Here is a 19,117-nt window from a genome sequence, read left to right as displayed (position 1 = left end):
AACTTGGATCGTGGATATGGTTGTGAGTATTGACAATGAGGATTGGCGTTGACAACATTTGCATTCTATCCAAGGAAGCGAATTATGACAATGGTTCATGCCAATGGGGTCATTGTTGCACCATCTACTACAAGTCCGACGGGCCGCTTCTTGCCGATTGTACAACAAAAACGCGGCAATTTGAAACCACCACCTTTTGTGACAATGCGTACAAGGCACCAGATCAAGAAAAGGGTATATATATTATATAATGTTCTGATCCCACTTGTTTTCTAATCCCTTGTTTACATGGCTCATAGTGATACCACCAGCCGTAAACGCGACCACTCACCACATCATGGATCCACGTCGGGTTCTGTGGACACGCTTTTTCACCAAGAGGATCCAGCACTCGGCACTGAAGGCACGTTTGGAGAATCTAATGCTGACCCTGTGGATGTTCAAGGCAAGTTGTCTTTTATACGGGTACATTGACGGTATAAGAAAATAACTAGAATGGCGATTCTACATAATAGCTGCCATTGGAGAATATCAGGAACTCAAACGGGAGCTATCGCGCATCAGCCGTCAACATTCATCGGCACACAGCGAGTCTCAGATGGAACAAGGCGACGTTGAAGAATTCAATCTTGATGAATTTCTACATGGGATGTCTACACAAGCACAAGAAGCTGGTCACAAGCGAAAACATCTTGGCTTGATATGGAAAGATCTGACGGTGGAGGTATTACCTTACACACACACGTCTCTATTTGATGTTCTTGTGACTCATGGATATTCGGGAAACTTATAGGGTTTGGGAGCTGATACATTCACGATCCCTACCTTGTGGAGTACGACCAGCGAGTTTTTTCAGCTATGGAAAAAGTTTGGTGTTGGGATCAAGAGTCGAAAGACCATTCTTCGCAACTTGGATGGTTTTTGTAAGGAGGGCGAGATGCTGTTGGTTCTCGGGCGCCCCGGTGCAGGATGTTCAAGCTTGCTAAAGGTGCTTAGTAATGAACGGGGCTCTTACACAAAGGTGGAGGGTCAAGTGAGCTATGGTGGACTTGATCCAGAGACATTTGCCAAAAAGTACCGTGGGCAAGTTGTGTACAACTCGGAAGAGGATCAACATTATCCCACCTTGACATTACGTCAAACACTTCAATTCGCTCTTCGATGCAAAACGCCTGGAAAACGACTACCAGAAGAGACAAAGAACGACTTTGTGGAAAAGACAATCTATCTCCTTGGCAACATGCTTGGTCTCACCAAACAAATGCATACGCTTGTGGGTAATGCTTTTGTCCGTGGACTTTCGGGTGGAGAAAGGAAACGACTTTCGATCGCTGAGACCATGACAACGCTTAGTTCTATCATTTGCTATGATTGTTCAACACGTGGACTTGATGCAGCTTCAGCTCTTGACTTTGTTCGATCCTTGCGAATCATGACCGACATTTTTCACAAAACAACAGTGGCCACTTTGTATCAAGCATCAAACAACATTTACTCGTTATTTGATAAGGTGCTTTTGCTTGACAATGGCTATTGCATTTACTTTGGCCCTGCGAATGAAGCCAAATCATACTTTGAGGAACTTGGTTTCTATTGTCCACCACGCAAATCAGTGCCTGATTTCTTGACGGGGTTATGCAATCCGCTTGAACGTGAAGTGAAGCCTGGTTTTGAAATATCGGTCCCACAACATGCGCACGAGTTTTCCAAAGTGTACTATGAATCCAAGTTACACCAGCGCATGATGCATGAAATGCAAGCATATGAAGCTCAATTGGAATCTGAAAAGCCATCCGAGTTATTCATGGAAGCCGTTCGTGAGGAACATCAAAAGCATGCATCCAAGAACAATCCATATACGGCATCTTTTTATCAGCAATGCAAAGCTCTTACGATTCGACAATTCCATCTACTGATCAAGGATTATCCAGCACTGGTTTCTCGCTATGGCACTATATTCATCCAAGCCTTGGTCACAGCATCCTGTTTCTTTCAAATGCCATTTAGCGGTATCGGCGCTTTCTCACGGGGTGGTGCCATTTTCAATGCACTTATTTTGAATGCCTTTATCTCGCAATCTGAACTCTTGGTCTTTATGATCGGCCGTCCTGTTTTGGAAAAGCAAAAGCATTATGCCATGTTTCGTCCAGCTGCTTTTTACATTGCCCAAGTCATACTCGACGTCCCCTTTGCTATTGCTCAAGGTAGTAATCAATATCATCCTTCCCCTTGGCATAGTTATTAACTGCAAACGGCTCTCTAGTTTTGCTGTTTCAGATATGCTCTTACTTCATGATGGGCCTCAATCTTGATCATGCTGGCAGATTCTTTACCTACTTTTTGGACCTATTCGCGATCGTTATGATGATGAATGGCTTCTTTCGTTTTTTTGGCGCAATGACATCGAGCTTCTTTATCGCCACGCAAGTATCCGGCAATTTGCTTATGGTCATGGGTAAGTAGCAGGAACCATGTTTTGCATAGGCAATGGTCTCTGACAACATTATTTAGTTACATGCATTGGCTATGTCATCCCCTTCAATTCCATGCACGTGTGGTTTTCTTGGTAAGACATGAGGGTGTCTTTGCGTTTAAATGGTAAACAACATTCACACACCATCATCGACAACAATAGGATTTACTGGATTAATCCAATGTCATATGCATACAAGGTGCTACTTATCAACGAGCTCCATGGGCAGATTTATTCATGTGATGGTCCTGGAAATGCTGTACCCTATGGGCCTGGTTATTATGATGATTGGAAACACAAGAGCTGTACTATGCAAGGCGGCAAACCTGGAGAAGACTTTGTGCGTGGTGATGACTATCTTCGAGAGTATCTTTCTTTCGAGCCGAATCAGCTGTGGGCACCCAATCTACTTGTGGTCATTGGATACTTTATACTATTCACATTTCTCACTGCATTGACCATGGAAGTGTACAGCCCCAACAAAATGGGTGTGCTGAGAAAGTTGTACCTTCCAGGAAAGGCACCCAAAGCCCGTACGGATGAACAAGAGATTGCTAGACGACGTGAGCAAGTTGAAATGACTGATGGGATGCAAGTGACAAGTAGCTCAAGCGTATTTTCATGGCAGCATGTAAATTACACGGTGCCTTACAAGGGTGGTCAATTGCAACTCCTCAATGATGTATCAGGCATTGTTCGACCGGGTCACCTGACAGCGCTCATGGGATCTTCTGGTGCTGGGAAAACCACATTATTGGATGTATTGGCACGTCGAAAGACAATTGGCAAAGTTGAAGGAAGGATTTTCTTGAACAATGAAGCCTTGATTGAGGATTTTGAACGCATCACGGGCTATTGTGAGCAATTGGATATTCATCAACCTGCAGTGACGGTGCGAGAAGCCATGCAATTTTCAGCCTATCTTCGACAAGACGCCAAAGTGCCCAAGAAAGAAAAGGATGACTATGTCGAGCAAATCATCAAGCTATTGGAAATGGAGGATATTGCAGATGCACAAATTGGCAATGTGGATGATGGTGTGGGCATATCGGTTGAGGAGCGTAAACGTCTCACGATTGGCATGGAATTGGTAGCCAAACCAAAGTTGCTGTTTTTGGATGAACCAACATCAGGCCTTGATTCACAAAGCTCATTCAACATTATTCGATTCATCCGTAAACTTGCTGATGCAGGCTGGCCCGTTCTTTGTACGATTCATCAACCATCAGCCATTTTATTTGAGCACTTTGATCATTTACTACTGCTTGTTCGTGGTGGTCGCACTGCCTATCATGGCGAGATTGGCCCTGATGCACGTATCATGATTGATTATTTTGAATCCAAGGGCGGTCCCAAATTTTCATCGGATGCGAATCCTGCCGAATACATTCTTCAAGTGGTGGGTGCTGGTACGAGCTTCAAGGGCAAAACCCAAGATTGGGCTACTATTTGGGAGCACTCGGATGAAGCTAAAGCACTAAAAGCTGAGCTGGATGCCATTTATGATGTCTCTGATCCGCATCCCAAACGTAAAGCGTATACGTATGCCACTGGATTTTGGACACAGTTTCGGCTTGTGCATAAACGAATGGCTTTGGCCTATTGGAGATCACCTGATTACAACCTTGGACGATGGATGAGCGTTATGATCACAGCCCTATTCAATGGATTCACGTATTGGAAGCTGACACAGAGCTCGATCGATTTACAAAACCGGGTTTTTGCCTTGTTTGGTACCTTTATCATGGCCATGATCCTGGTAGGTTATGATGATGTATAACTTTACAACATGCTCTTTGTTGATTACAAGGTAGATCATTTATGCACAACCCAAATTCATGGTTGAACGATTGTATTTTCGACGTGAATACTCTTCTCGCTTTTATGGATGGTTACCTTTTGCTCTTTCTTGTGTCTTGGTGGAGGTTCCTTATATCCTTTTCATGGGCGCTACATTCATGGGCGGATTCTATTGGACAACAGGACTTGCCAACACACCCGAAGCATGTGGATACTTTTATATCATGGCTAGCTGCTTTGTGTGCTGGGCTGTATCTCTTGGATTTGTCATTGCTGCCGTTTCAGAAACACCCAAAATGGCATCATCCCTCAACCCAGTGCTTGTTTCCTTCTTGTTGCTCTTTGCCGGAATGATGCAGCCAGCAGAGTCTATGCCGAAATTTTGGTCATCATGGGTGTATTGGATTGGTAAGTATAATGTCATGTTGATGGAAATTCTTTATTAAATACTACTATCCTATGTAGATCCGTTTCATTATTACATCGAGGGGTTGTCAGTGAATGAGCTTGAGCACGTTACGGTTATTTGCGATGATAGTGACTTTGTGGAATTTACACCTCCTGCCAACCAGACATGTGGTCAATATCTCGAAGTATTCTTTTCATCCGGTGCTACAGGTTATGTGGAAGACCCTGATGCTATTGACCTTTGCCGTTATTGCAAGTATACTTCTGGAATGGAGTATTTGAATACCTATTTTGGATGGGATCCTGCCAACAAGTGGAGAGATTTGGGTCTCATTATTTGCTTTTTTGTTTTTAATCTCATTGTCTTTGTACTTCTATGCTATCTCAAACGTAGGGAACGTCGCTAATAAAAGTTATTACTACTACTACTACTACATTGATGATGGCTGTGGGTGGGCAGGTGAAACAAGTGCCACACACGTGCGTTGAATCGGAGACTGCAGTTTAAGGAAGGCAGCTGCTGCTTGGTGGGCGCTCTTGGTATTCCTACTTCTTTTTCTCTTTTCCACATTTCCAACACACACCCGACCATTGTCAACATGGCTTCACCAGCAGGCGGCTCAGACCTTTTTGCGAGCTACGAACAAGATTTCCAAACCGTAGGCGATGGCATTCGTAACAAGATTGACCAGCAAATCCCCAGCCAATCAGGAGGTATATTATCCGAGTGATATTGTCAATGGGTGTGTGTCGACGCAATGGACACTTTATTCATATACAACAATAGAGCAACGTAAAGCAACGGTTCGAGCTGTAGAACGTGAACTGGACGAAGTTGATGAAATTGTAAGTTGATTATATGATAACGATGGTTGGCGGGGGGAGGAATGGTTGCTATGGATACGGAGATAGGGAACCCAAGGTCGAGACCAGATACCGATATTCATGCAAATGTTATAGCTTGGACAAATGGAAATGGAGATCCTCAATATCCCTGCACCTTCTCGTACACGTCTTCAAGCAAAGCTTCGATTATACAAGTCCGAGGCTGAAAAGATGAAACGCGATCTCGTAAGTTGTGTGTTTGTGTATATAGAAGGCGTCGTCACCTCTAATGCAGTAACAACAATAGCGACGTGCCAATGCAGTAGCCCCTCGCTCTTCCGATCGTGATGAATTGTTTGGTGATATGCTTTCCAGTCAAAGTGATCTCGACGCATCTACCATGGACCAACGTCAACGATTGTTGAGTGGCACTGAACGATTGGGTGAATCAAGCAGGAGGTTGGAAGATAGCCATCGTTTGGCATTGGAGACTGAAGGTATTGGTGTCAATATTTTGAGCACACTCAAGGGACAACGTGAGACCATGTTGCGTGCTAGAGATACGGTAAGGCTTTTATAGGATGGATTCAGGATAACAAAATACTCAATTCCATTTCATATATATATAGCTGGCTGAAGCCGATTCATACATTGACAAGGCATCCAAGACACTTAAGGGCATGGCTCGTCGGTAAGTGAATGACCAAGGAATGATCTCTTTATTTCATGATTAAAATACTGATATAGACAACTCTAATAGCATGGCGACAAACAAGATGATTACAGCTGCTATCATTTTGATTCTAGTTGCTTTGATTGTGCTTGTCATTTGGACAAAGTTGTTCTAAGATATGATATCCCTTTTATTTTTTACATCTTTATCTATCCATCCTTCTGTCTCATCCCCGGTTCTTGACTGACTTTTCAATCTTGACCTCGCATGGTTTCTCAAACATATCCGATGGTACCTTGATAAATCGTTGTGATGCTGCCTTTTGTGCGTCTTCATTGTGTTTGTAAACAACAAATCCATAGCTAAGATATTGTCGAGTTTCAGGACACTATAAACATACATAAAAGTTGAGTCTCTTTAAACCAATCTATAACTCCCCCATTGCCTATCCAAGATCGTACCCGTAAGAATTTGTATTCGATCATGTCACCGTATTCTCCAAGTGCTTTAAACACAGTGCGTGCATGGGCCATGGAGGGAATGGTCTGAGAGGTTTTGAAAAACATGCGAGTGGGGGTCATTGCACTATTGCGGATAGCGTTGGCTGCAGCTGCTGTTGACATATTTTTGTGTGTGTGTTATGTGTGAGTGGATAAGAAAGGGGAATCGGTAAATAAGAGCCCGCTCCCAATTTGACATTTGTCAAGCCCGGCAGAAGTACTCAACCCAGAAAATCATCATCTACGTACTTGACCCGCTTTTTATCCCTGCCAGCGAGGATGTATCTTTATTGGTACAATATGAAGGTATAATCTCTCTCTTTTAAAAGAAGCCATACGGTCGATCACTGCTACTACCACCACCACTTGCATCATTCCTATCATGGGGTTGAAAATGGGCTGATTTGGCTATAGCTTCTTCAGAAGGTTCATCATTGTGGTTGAGTACACGTGATTGTTTTGGTGGCGGAGGAAGTGCCAATGCAGGTATAGGTGGTGGTTCATCGTTACGAGTGGTCGTTGTGGATATATCACGTGATGAGGGTGCCTCATGCTGTTCTTGCCGTTGTTCATCTTGGAATGTCCCCAGGGGCTTTAATGGCACAGCACTACTATTGAAAGCGGGAGATGCCGAAGATGATGTTTGTCCATGCCATAATGAGCATGCTGCTTCTTGACCCTCATCCACAGATACACGTCGCTGTCGTAAAGCTGTTGGTGGCTCACTTAGTTCTGGATAAGGATCTTCGAGGACTTGAGCCGTTTCCAAATCATGCACATCGGGTGTTAATAAATGATGCTCATCGTCTGAAAGTCGTCTCGCATGTTGTTGCTTCTTCCTCAGATGCATCCGTTTCTTTGCCAACAACACCGTATCACCTCCACAAAGGAACACGTTCTTAAAGAATTCAGGTACGAAGGATAGGTACCCGTCAACAAAGGCCAGTATATATGCACGCCATGATGTCGCTTCTTCATCATCCAGGATATACTCTTGTGGATCCAAACCAAAGAACCGATCCATAAGCAAGGCGACAATAGCCATGACAGCACAAATCAATAGCACATAGTATCCATTCTTGATAGCAGCTGCAGGCCAAAAGGTACCACCGCTATGCTTTGGTGCCTCGTCATGGATAAGATCAAAATGGGAGAGCGCGGCAAGTAAAAGATCACCAAAATAGAAAATGACCATGATTGGCAACTTGACACACCAAAACATGCCATGTGCTCTGATACGTCCATGTTTCCACTCATCATTGTAAACGGCCAGGTAGGTGAAGAGCACCGCCAAGATCAAACTGAGTGATGCAAAGTTGATGATGACCAAGTAGGTATACGCACCATTCAAAGCAAATTGACCATCACAATAGACGCCTTTGACTTGAGTAATGATGGAGACCAATGATTGAATGATGTTCCTGGAAGATAAATAAACAATGTCAGACGCAAGATCGTATGCTTTATACGTATGTGAATCGTACCAGATCGGGAATTGAAGAACGCAGATATCGGTAATGACACGAAAGTGTAATCCCCATTTCGATTTGCTATATAAAAAGAAGAGCTGAATCAGTGATAGCAGTGGATGGTGGGATGGCAACGTATGAGGTACATTACAGCGTGATCTTGACCAATCCAAGGACTTTGGTTGTCACCGCTATCTTTTGGCCTTCGTTCTTTTGGCGATAAGGTTGAAGATAGGATTGCAATAACATGTAGAGGCTGTAGACAGCAAATGACTCGAATAGTTTGGCGAAAAACATAATGACGGTCTCGTACTTGTAACGAAGATAAGAAAACCATGCAAGTGCCGCATAGATCGCTGGATAGGCGAGTACTCGCACCTTGTAACGTTGTATATCAGGCGTGTAATAGTGACCGAGATGTTGTTTGACAGTGTGTGCAGTGATGGTTACTGTAACGAGGGTGAGAAATCCAGAGATAAGCCAGCCCCAGATATGCATATTGGAGCTACAAGACAATGCGTTAGCTTCAGGAACCGTACCCTAGGCCGAGGTATACTTACTTGGGATCAAGGACAAGCTGCTTCAGATCAAAATCCGGGTTGCTAAGTTGAATGGAGACGACGTGGTGGTGGTGAGTATACGTAATGAGTGCACCATTGAGACACATACAAGCCATCTTCCCCGAGACCTCCCACAGTTGGACATTGTTCAGCCATTGCAAACGGATTGTGGACAATTGCTCATCCAGTCGCGGTGAAAGAAAAAGAATGAAGGTATTGAAGTGCATCATGTGTGCCGTGTGTAACAATGAATGGATTGCAGGATCAGGTCCGATCACCATCTCTCTAACCTTTTATGCTCTTTCATTGCCATTAGCGTACATGCAATGCAGACAATGACACTATCGAACTCTTTCTTGGTGGATGATCATCCAATTACTGCTGTCCCTGTTATCAAAAGTGCAATGGGTGGCGTTACCCCTGAATACGAGTGAAACACCCGCCAGCAACAAATTGAAGCAGGTTGCTATGATACGTTAGATGTAAATGAAACTTGACAACAACAGCAGCAGCTCAACCTTTCTTCTATCACATATGGAAGATCCCGTTGTGGGGCTTTATACAACATAGAGTTGATGCTAATACATTGCTTGAATAAACTTTTGAACGAATCCCTTTGTGATCTACCAATTGACATGGGCGGGGTTGGTTGCCATGTCACGTGTTTTGCTCTTGGTTGTTTTGCTACAATACATTCCATATCCATGCCTAAAGAAATTCAAAAGCATAGATGTAGTTTTACTTGATTTAGGAAGACCTTTTGTGAAAGCACCTCGTCGCAAGTGAAGAATTTACTTTACAGAGCCCAACTTGAGATTAAAGATGGATGCTTTAATTAAAAGATGTGAGTGATAATACTACATAATGATTTGGCATCGTACCAAAGACAAGAAGTTGCTTCATTTGGATGAGCTCATGACACCTGCAACATGCTATGGATTGTGTATGTAATAGGTGTCAAAGCATGCGATATTAAGAGTCAGTTCATGTGATCAACCCCAGCCAGACAAAGCATGGTGGAGGGGGATCGGCCCGAAATTTGGAGCGTGTAATACGCACACCTCTTTTTGTCTCTTTGTCACCAACTCATCTTTTATTGTCTTCGAAATGAGCTTTGAACTCGACTCTCTTAGCTACGCCTTGCTTGCCTCCATATTCAGCGCTGCTGCCATGCTGTCGGTGCGCAATGCTCGTGGACCTGACATTCATCCCTTACTACTCAACACCCAGTCCGATGTCTCCCGCGTTCGTTATCCTGGAAGCTCGGCTATCTATCGCTCACGCATGTACCCCAATGGCTCTCCATTACTTTACACCATGGACCGCTCTATCCGCACTCTCAAGGACTTTTATGGTGCAGCCTTTGAAAAGTATAGAACCAACGTCTTAGTGGGTGGTCGCACTACTGCTGGCTCCTATTCTTGGGTAAGCTCTCTTTCTCTATTTTAATTACCACAGCGGTTGATTGATTGACATTATTCATTGTTATAGTCCACTTATGGTATGTCACTTTTTGACACATACACAACACATACGCGATATTGATGGATGATGGATGATGTAGAGGCAATCGAGAAAAAGTCCAAGCACATTTACTCAGGTCTTGTACATGCTGGTGGTCTTGAACCCATGTCGAATAACGAGTCGTCGTTTGTCGGTATCTATGCAACCAACTCTCCAGGTATATATCCCATGGCAACATGGTTATCATCACAAGGGTCATTAACAAACCCCATTTTGTATAGACACTCTTGCCACTGAAATCGGTAATGTATTGTGGGTGGATATATGGGTTTGTCGTTGACAAATGATGATTTTTAGGATGTCAGTGTGGTGGCCTTGTCACTATTCCCATTTCGGCTGATGCTACCTCATCTCATTTATCGCATATCCTTCGAAACTCGGGACTACGTGTTCTTGTTGTCGATGCTTCCCTTGCTGAACGTGCGCTCAATGTCATTCGCGGTGGTAATGTGGCTGTAAAGGTGTTGGCTATCCTTGGTGATGGTCTCGCTGCCAACGTCAAGCAAAATGCAGAAGCAATGGGTATCCAACTCTTGAATATCAGAGATGTGGAGAATAAGGGTACTGAAAATCCAGCTGCACAAGTTACTCCAGGTATGGAATATATCTATGGATGATACACATGGAGGTCTAATGGTATTGGAAATAGAGAGTACCACGATGGCCAGTATTTATTACACGTCCGCAGATTACGTAAGAAGTTCTCTTGTTGGTAAAGAGAATGATGGATTGACATTGGAGGATTCTTATATATAGAAGGAAGGCAATAAGCCTGGTGTCGTGTTGACTCACAAGGTAAGAGGAAGGATGGATGGATATGGAGACTTGTCAAGGGATACTTATCACAAAATGTAGAACATGGTATCGGTTGCCGGTAAGATCGCATTGCGTCCTCCAAGTAAGAAATGTGGTTGACAGGTTGCCCTTTTATAGCAAGCTATCACGCTGTCATTCCTCCTCAACAACGTATCACACCCAAGGATCGATTGATGCATAACTTTGCTATTGGTAATAAGCATCTTTTTTGGAAAGTCAGATTGGGTACTTATGGAAAGGAAAACCATAGATAACGTTTTTGGACATGTTCTTACCGCTGTCCTTTGCGTTTCGGGTGGATCTATCGCTTATGGTGATGAAATTGCCAATGAAGATGTCAAGGTTGATGTGTCCTCTACACTTGCTCCTGCATTGGAAGCCAAGCCAACCATTTATGCAAGGTAATGAAAACAAATCACCCTATGTTCTTGTATCATTATTCTAACAATGCTTGTAGTGGTGCACCATTCCTTGCTCAAGTGAAAGAAACGATCGAAGCACGTTATGGCAATTCATTCCTATTCCGTCGTGGTCTTGACAAGAAGAAGGCTTACTTTGAAGAGGGTCGCTTGGTGACTGATAGCAAGTATGACATGCTTGTATTCCGAGACATTAAGCAAAAGACATTTGGAAGCAACATTCGCTTGGTGATTATGGACAATGGTAAGGATAGATAAAAGGTGCTCGCTGTGAGCAAAGTGATAACCCAATATGCGTTTTATAGATGGTACTGGTTCTGATATTGCATCCTTTTTCAGAGCGGTGATTGGTATCCAAGTTCTCAAAGCGCTTGATCTTCCCGAGACATGTGGCACTGCAGCTCTCTCTATGTTTTACGATTATCAATTGGAAAAGGCTGCCTTTGGTGCACCATTGCCATGCAACGAATTGAAGTTGGAGGATATGGCTGATCAAGGATATACCAGTGATGATACGCCTAATCCACGTGGTGAAATCTGGATCCGCGGCAACAATGTCTTTGCCGGTTATTGGAAAGACCCATCAGCTACTTCTGCAGTCATGGATCCCGATGGTTGGTACATGACCTCCATCATTGGTGAAATACAAGCAAATGGTACCATCAAGGTTATTGGCCGTAAATAATGTCATGTAATAAATTGATGTATTTTATCACGCACGTTTATGTATCATCATGTTCCAGTGGCTATGTATTAGCTAGGTAGACTAGGTTGTCGTAAGTGTGATTTATAGATTAGCGGCTTTGGTCATAAACCTGATTGATTAATTATTCGTAAACTGCCACTTGATAGCCCATTCCTCCCTATCACCTTTGTTGTCCAATCCAATGCACACGAACGATTGTCCTGCTCCAGCCCATCATGCCCATCATTTAACTTTCATGATTCGAGCTAACCTGGTAGTAAGGTAATGGCTGTTGTTGGATCATCATTATCATGTAAAGTGTAAAATGGCACACATCCTTTTGCTATACGTGAGGATCATTTCTTTTATTTACGTGTACCTATTGTCTATCGTGAGGGTGATGATGACGATGGGTGGATGGTGTGTGTGGGGTCATTGAGTGGCCTCAGTGTAATAGCAGTAGGGGGATTTAAACTTGGGGGACAGCAGCTCCACGATTTGAGACAACGCTTCTCTTCTCTTTCTCACTCCTCTGCTTTTATTCCATTCACGACATCTCGATCAAGGTAATGTATTATCAAAGAGTGCTCTTCTTGGCTGTGAGGTGTTAATGTAGTTCTGAACATGCATTGTCAGGGAGTGAGTGTGTGTCCAAATGCTGAGGAATGAGCGTGGTTGGTTGGTTGGTGGTTGCCATGGCGATATCGTTGCTTCCTCTTGTCCGTTGCTATTCCCGCTCTACGCTTGGTGTCAACAGGTACATTGAGAGTCCAATGTTGCAGTCGAACTGATTCCATTGACGTGTTAGCTTGTATAGAGGGCAAGTTTGGTCACAAGACGTTGGGTGGTTTGGCGTTTTGTTTCGGCTCAACTATACTACACCATGGTTTTCGGTTTCCAGTAACCAACAACAACGGATCTTTGTGTATATGGAAAAGGCAAGTACAATGAAACAAATAATGAAAAGGGTGTTTATTGTGTGTGTGTGCTAATAATGAATTGAATAGGTTTCTTTGGTCAGGCAATGCAACTTGGGGCATCATCATCATCTCTTTGGGTTCAAGTCCCAGCCTGTATCAAGTGGTCGCTGCGTCGCTCTGCACTAGCCAAGTGTGCTGGAAAAGCTTCTTGGAACGCGTCCAGGCTCTATAGGCCTGCGTTTGAGTTGATGGGTCGATGACGATGGGTTGTTGGAAGAGCATGATCACCGTGTTGAGGTAAAAGGGGATTTGCAACAGCTTGTGAATGTGTTGAACCAACACGCTCTTCTCGTGATAGGCTCGTTCTTTCCCTTGAGGATTTCTTTTCATGAGGTGGGAAAATGATTGGAAGGATTGGGGATCATTCTTTCTTTGGAGAGGGTGAATGAGGACAACTATGAGCCTGGACTCTACGTAAGTGATGTTTTTCCTTGCCATGGATCGAACTGGCCTTGCGTGATTCGTGCAGTGCTTTCTCAAGGACAAGGGATCGCCCGACGTTGCTCGTATGATGGTGATTTGGTCTGTGAATTCCTTCTGATTTGCTTTCTTCCTTTGAGAGGATCGCCTAACGGTATACCAAATCGTCATCATTCCGGTACCAGGTGGTCTAACTTACTTGCTTTCTTATTTATAGAGACGACGATTACGATGATTACCACATACACAACAATGACGATTACGATGATCACCCCATCTACAACAATGACAATGATGACGACAGCGAGATTCAAAAGGAAGCCTGCAAGATCCCATTCTTTTCAACTTGTGTATTTTTGGATGTTTGGTGTGACGGATGAGATTGAGGACTGGTGACGAGTACGAGTAGGAATAATGACGGAGGACGACTACGACGATCGTGGTGGCAATGTACAGTACATAGCAAGATAGATAGATGAAATAAAGCATTGTTTATTTATTACACGCTTGTTGGAGGTTGCTAGCTTGTGGATTACATACTATTGCTTCGAAGATGGAATAATAAAGGTGGTCCGGTTAAGAAGTACATGGCTTTTGTGATACAATAAGGAGGAGTGGGAAGTGGGATGAGCTTGAGAAGAGAAAAAGTGAAGAGATCCCTCCATTGAGTTTCAGGATGAGTGACCCATTCAATATGTATACGTATCTTTTTACATATACAAATTGGTTTATGCAGCTCGACCTTCTCCTACATGCAAATGTGATACATACCTTGACACACCTTCATTATTGGATGCTGTTTTACTTACGTACCTTCACAAAAGGCAATCATCATCATCATCATCCATTTGTGGAGCAACCTGTCAAGGACGCGTTTGTGTAACCACCACGTGCGGTTTCACTCAGCTCTTCATCTTTCCGTTAATGCAGCCGACACCATCCACTAGGAAAAAGCAACTCCATCACGCTTACAGCATAGGTAAAACATAAAGACGCCTGTATCTCCAGACTTTACAATGAAACGTGTGGTTTTTATTAGAGCAATGTGCTCGGCTTGGCCAACAGCACCTTGTGTGAAAGTTTCGCGTTCAATGTCGCAAACAGCCCAAAAAATATTTTTTTGGTCGTCGAAAAAAGTTTCAAGAGGTCGACCTCTGGATCCAGTTTGGCTGGTGGCGACATTGCGAAATCTGGTATTGGCAAGCTTGATCGTGAAACTTTCTACCATGTGCTGTTGGCCGCCGGTTTCATTGCTGTAATAAAAACCCCACGTTTGATTGTAAAGTTTAGAGATACATGCATCTTTATGTTTGTAAGCGTGATGCTATATGAGAAGTGGTCTTTGTTCATTGCCAAGTAGCTAGACTCGGAGAGCCAAAGATGCAGAAGGACCTCTTTGGGTTACTCAGCTAAAAAGTCAGGACTTCAGGGACAATGCATGAAAGGTAATGCGCAACCTCACTGTTATGTCATACATTGGTACACAGCCACTTTTGTGCATTCTATTGTAGGTGGACGATGCTCCTGCTCTAGACATTCATTTCCATGATTAAAGTAGGCTGATCTCGAGCTGATTTGGTTGAGTTACGCTCACACAAGATTACATCGGTTGAGCTACATCGATCGAGCGTGCTTTATGTGCCTTGGCCAACAGCACCTTGTGTGAAAGTTTCGCGTTCAATGTCGCAAACAGCCCAAAAAATATTTTTTTGGTCGTCGAAAAAAGTTTCAAGAGGTCGACCTCTGGATCCAGTTTGGCTGGTGGCGACATTGCGAAATCTGGTATTGGCAAGCTTGATCGTGAAACTTTCACACAAGGTGCTGTTGGCCAAGCCGAGCCCATTGCTGTAATAAAAACCCCACGTTTGATTGTAAAGTTTAGAGATACATGCATCTTTATGTTTGTAAGCGTGATGCTATATGAGAAGTGGTCTTTGTTCATTGCCAAGTAGCTAGACCCTGGAGAGCCAAAGATGCAGAAGGACCTCTTTGGGTTACTCAGCTAAAAAGTCAGGACTTCAGGGACAATGCATGAAAGGTACGCAACCCTCACTGTTATGTCATACATTGGCAGCTAATAGCCACTTTTGTGCATTCTATTGTAGGTGGACGATGCTCCTGCTCTAGACATTCATTTCCATGATTAAAGTAGGTTGATCCGAGCTGATTTGGTTGAGTTACGCTCACACAAGATTACATCGGTTGAGCTACATCGAGCGTGCTTTATGTGCAGAGTGATGTAATCTCTTTGACCGCAGCTCAGTCAAATCAGCTCGAATCAACCTACTTTAATCATGGAAATGAATGTCTAGAGCAGGGGCATCGTTCCCATGCAGTGGATCTCGCAACAATGATGATTGGATAAAAGTGGCCGTTAGCTAGCAATACATGCCTGTTCCTAGATGATCTATAAAGTAATTATACATTGACCCTTTCATTCATGCAAACGTAGCTGTGTTACACAACACGACCCTCTGCATCTTTTGCTCTGCCAGGGTCCACCTACTTGACAATGAACAAAGACCACTCTTCTTATAGCATCACACTTACAAACATAAAGACGCCTGTATCTCCAGACTTTACAATGAAACGTGTGGTTTTTATTACAGCAATGGGCTCGGCTTGGCCAACAGCACCTTGTGTGAAAGTTTCACGTTCAATGTCGTAACTAGCCCAAAAAATATTTTTTTGGTCGTCGTTGTCGAAGAGGTCGACCCCCAGATCCAGTTTGGCTGGTAGCGACATTGCGAAATCTGGGATCGCCCACGATGAACTTCATACTTTGACACAAGATTCCTTTGACCCCGACAAGCACGTTGATCTATTAAAGAGCCCACGTTTGATTGTAAAGTTCGGAGATACAGGCACCTTTATGTTTGTAAGCGTGATGCTATATGAGAAGTGGTATTTGTTTAATGTGAAGTAGTATGACTATAAGAGCAAAAGATGCAGAGGGCGTGTTTGTGCAACTTGAGTCATTCAGCACAGGCGATGCATGATTCTTGTACACTATTTAGGAATAGTTCAAAATGCCAGCTAATAACCTTAGTCCTCCCATTCACCTTTGTTACCCGATCCAATGCATACGAACGATTGTCCTGCTCCAGCCCAGCACGTCCATCGTTCAACTTCTTTGATCCGATGAGATTTGACTGAAAAACGCTCAAACACAGAAACATCATCCAATATCAGAAGAATCAAATTGGTAAGTTATTTGTAAACAGCCGGCTAATAGCCCATTCCTTCCATTCACCTTTGTTGTCCAATCCAATGCACACGAACGATTGTCCTGATCCAGCCCATCATCCCCATCCTTCAACTTTGATGATCCGAGAGGTTTTGACCAAGTTACGCTCAAGCACAGAAGTGTCATCCTTTTCAGAAAAATCATGTTGCAAAGTTATTTGTAAACTGCCACTTGATAGCCCATTCCTTCCAATCGTCTTTGTTGCCCAATCCAATGCATACGAACGATTGTCCTGCTTCAGCTCATCGTCGCCATCATTCAAGTTTCTTGATCCGAGTGGATTTGGTTGAGTTACGCTCAAGCACAGAAGTATCATCCAATATGAGAAAAATCATTTTGCAAAGTTATTTGTAAACTGCCAGCTAATAGCCCATTCCTCCCAATCACCTTTGTTGCTCAATCCAATGCATGTGAACGATTGTCTTGCTCCAGCCCATCGTCCCCCATCATTGAACTTTCTTGATCCAATAGGATTTGACTGAACAACGCACAAGCAAAAAAGTACCATTCAACGTCAGTTCACCTCACTCAATTTCCCAGCTCTTCCACTCCAAGCTTATTTGCCTCTTCCTCCCATTCTCAACTGTTGCCCCATTCAAGTACAATTATTACCTGCGAACGATTGTCCTGCTTCAACCCATCATGTCGAGCCTACGATTGTCTCGATCCCATTGTCTTTGGGTTGAATGGCAAGTTCATGACATGCACACAGCCTTTTTGTCACTCTGCTACAACACACGAGTCTCTTGACACAACGCACTCTCTTGCACACTCCTTCGCCACAACCAATCGCAACAGCGTCCATTCCATCAGTTGCTATTAGTGAAGGCTTTACTCCATTGTCTCAAACAGCGTTCCTTACTTGCAGCTACGTGTCTTGCAGCCTCTGTTACGTGTACAGCAGATAGCCATCATATAGAAGCAGCGTTATTTACGTGTAGCAACTTGTTTCAATACATACGACTTCTTATGGATATGGATATGGATCTTGGTTTGGTGCATGGGATGGATATGGATAGGGCTATGGATATTGGCTTGGTTCATGGGATGGAAGGCCATGTGTGTATACAATGCATGGGAAGAAGAGTCTTTGTTCTTATGCATCCATTGTCAGCCTGGCTTTGATGTTATCATCGTGAGCAATTGGCGGATCCGATTATCCTACTTCACAGCTATTCCATGGCAACAATGGAGATCATCATCCTTTATGGAACCATCATCATCATCCAACTGCATATTTGGACGTGTCATGCATCAAGAGTTATCTCACGTTCGTCCATTCAGCTTTCCAAAGCGCATGTCCAAAGGATAGAGTGGTTTTCCGGATCGATGCATCTTCTCCATTTGTGCAATTTGCTGTACTTTTCAATCTCATGTCCATTCTATCTCTTATGAATGATGTTGGATTAAAGAATTACTTTGCGAATATAACATTACATTGGTCTTCCTATAATAGCGTAAGAGACGTTTCTTCGTTGATTGTGTGTGGGGATGTGATGCATCATAGACAGATTCATGCAACATTGTAAAAGTAGCTCCACTTTTAAATGCTGTGATAGAGGACAATGAAAGGGTCGGATGGATTCATTGTTGTGCTTTGAACAACCAAGGACGTGTTCGATAGTATAACTCACCTCCCTTGGCCTTATGATTGGATCCTTCAATAAAGTCGTTATCCCTTTGTGGTGTTGTATACATTAGCCATGCTGTAGTCGTTGCAATCTTTTGGAATCGATGATCACTTACCCTTTCGATACATTATAGAATAGCATAAAGAATCTCTCTCAGTCTTTTTGAACATGACAGCGTTCTTCAACACGATCACAAGGAAAATCTTATCCAACCACTAAAGTGTGTAAGACTGTTTATTGATATAATAAAGTAAAAACGACCTTAAAGATTAGGTGATTTTCGGATTGCGAGAATGAAAAGATATAATGTGTCAAACAAAGACACGAAAGAGAAGAAAACAAAAGAGATTGATATAGTGGGGAGAAACACCCAAGCAAAGATAAAGAAGATAAAACGAATAAAGGAGTAGGCGAGCTAGAGTAAGAGAATGATGAACAAGCAAAATGGGATCAACCACATAATCACGTGACCACAAACAAAAGAAAATTAAAAAAGAAAGTGAAGAGAGTGGGATTCGAACCCACGCCTCCGAAGAGATCAGGGCCTTAACCTGACGCCTTAGACCAACTCGGCCATCTCTCCCACTCGCTTTTTTTACTTTTGAGTGCGCTGATAAGTCTCCGACATTCCTTATTTGGGTGGGGTTAGTTTAGCATATGAGGTTTTAAGCCAATGCGAGGATTTAG

The 19,117-nt window shown here is 43.3% G+C and overlaps 5 protein-coding genes and 1 non-coding gene across 6 annotated transcripts; 3 read left to right on the top strand and 3 right to left on the bottom strand.

Moving 5' to 3' along the window:
* Positions 1–288: 288 nt before the first annotated feature.
* On the top strand, positions 289–5,088 carry O0I10_000401 (uncharacterized protein; the record flags this gene model as incomplete). Its single annotated transcript, XM_058480511.1, has 8 exons — positions 289–445; positions 516–724; positions 794–2,204; positions 2,264–2,455; positions 2,512–2,566; positions 2,636–4,232; positions 4,288–4,681; positions 4,739–5,088. The coding sequence occupies 8 exons, from the start codon at positions 289–291 to the stop codon at positions 5,086–5,088; spliced, it is 4,365 nt and encodes a 1,454-aa protein (XP_058349034.1).
* Positions 5,089–5,280: 192 nt separating this feature from the next.
* O0I10_000400 (uncharacterized protein) lies at positions 5,281–6,354 on the top strand (the record flags this gene model as incomplete). Its single annotated transcript, XM_058480510.1, has 6 exons — positions 5,281–5,395; positions 5,469–5,527; positions 5,642–5,752; positions 5,814–6,071; positions 6,136–6,197; positions 6,267–6,354. 6 exons carry the CDS (start codon positions 5,281–5,283, stop codon positions 6,352–6,354), a joined length of 693 nt encoding a protein of 230 aa, XP_058349033.1.
* Positions 6,355–6,405: 51 nt separating this feature from the next.
* O0I10_000399 (uncharacterized protein) lies at positions 6,406–6,802 on the bottom strand (the record flags this gene model as incomplete). The annotated part of the gene is made up of 2 exons (XM_058480509.1): positions 6,406–6,567; positions 6,641–6,802. 2 exons carry the CDS (start codon positions 6,800–6,802, stop codon positions 6,406–6,408), a joined length of 324 nt encoding a protein of 107 aa, XP_058349032.1.
* A 199-nt stretch (positions 6,803–7,001) lies between these two features.
* Positions 7,002–8,864, bottom strand: O0I10_000398 (uncharacterized protein; the record flags this gene model as incomplete). Its single annotated transcript, XM_058480508.1, has 5 exons — positions 7,002–8,100; positions 8,164–8,229; positions 8,300–8,653; positions 8,709–8,750; positions 8,818–8,864. 5 exons carry the CDS (start codon positions 8,862–8,864, stop codon positions 7,002–7,004), a joined length of 1,608 nt encoding a protein of 535 aa, XP_058349031.1.
* Positions 8,865–9,815: 951 nt separating this feature from the next.
* Positions 9,816–12,152, top strand: O0I10_000397 (uncharacterized protein; the record flags this gene model as incomplete). Its single annotated transcript, XM_058480507.1, has 12 exons — positions 9,816–10,133; positions 10,200–10,209; positions 10,273–10,389; positions 10,454–10,474; positions 10,530–10,826; positions 10,882–10,925; positions 10,989–11,027; positions 11,088–11,106; positions 11,166–11,240; positions 11,299–11,449; positions 11,506–11,711; positions 11,773–12,152. 12 exons carry the CDS (start codon positions 9,816–9,818, stop codon positions 12,150–12,152), a joined length of 1,677 nt encoding a protein of 558 aa, XP_058349030.1.
* A 6,778-nt stretch (positions 12,153–18,930) lies between these two features.
* Positions 18,931–19,013, bottom strand: O0I10_000396. Its single transcript has one exon. It is a non-coding gene; the product is annotated as a tRNA-Leu (tRNA).
* Between the last annotated feature and the right edge of the window lie 104 nt (positions 19,014–19,117).

This window comes from Lichtheimia ornata (genome assembly GCF_029851405.1).
Source record: "Lichtheimia ornata isolate CBS 291.66 chromosome Unknown scaffold00001, whole genome shotgun sequence".
Lineage (NCBI taxonomy): Eukaryota > Fungi > Mucoromycota > Mucoromycetes > Mucorales > Lichtheimiaceae > Lichtheimia > Lichtheimia ornata.
This window is presented reverse-complemented; position numbering and strand designations above follow the sequence as displayed.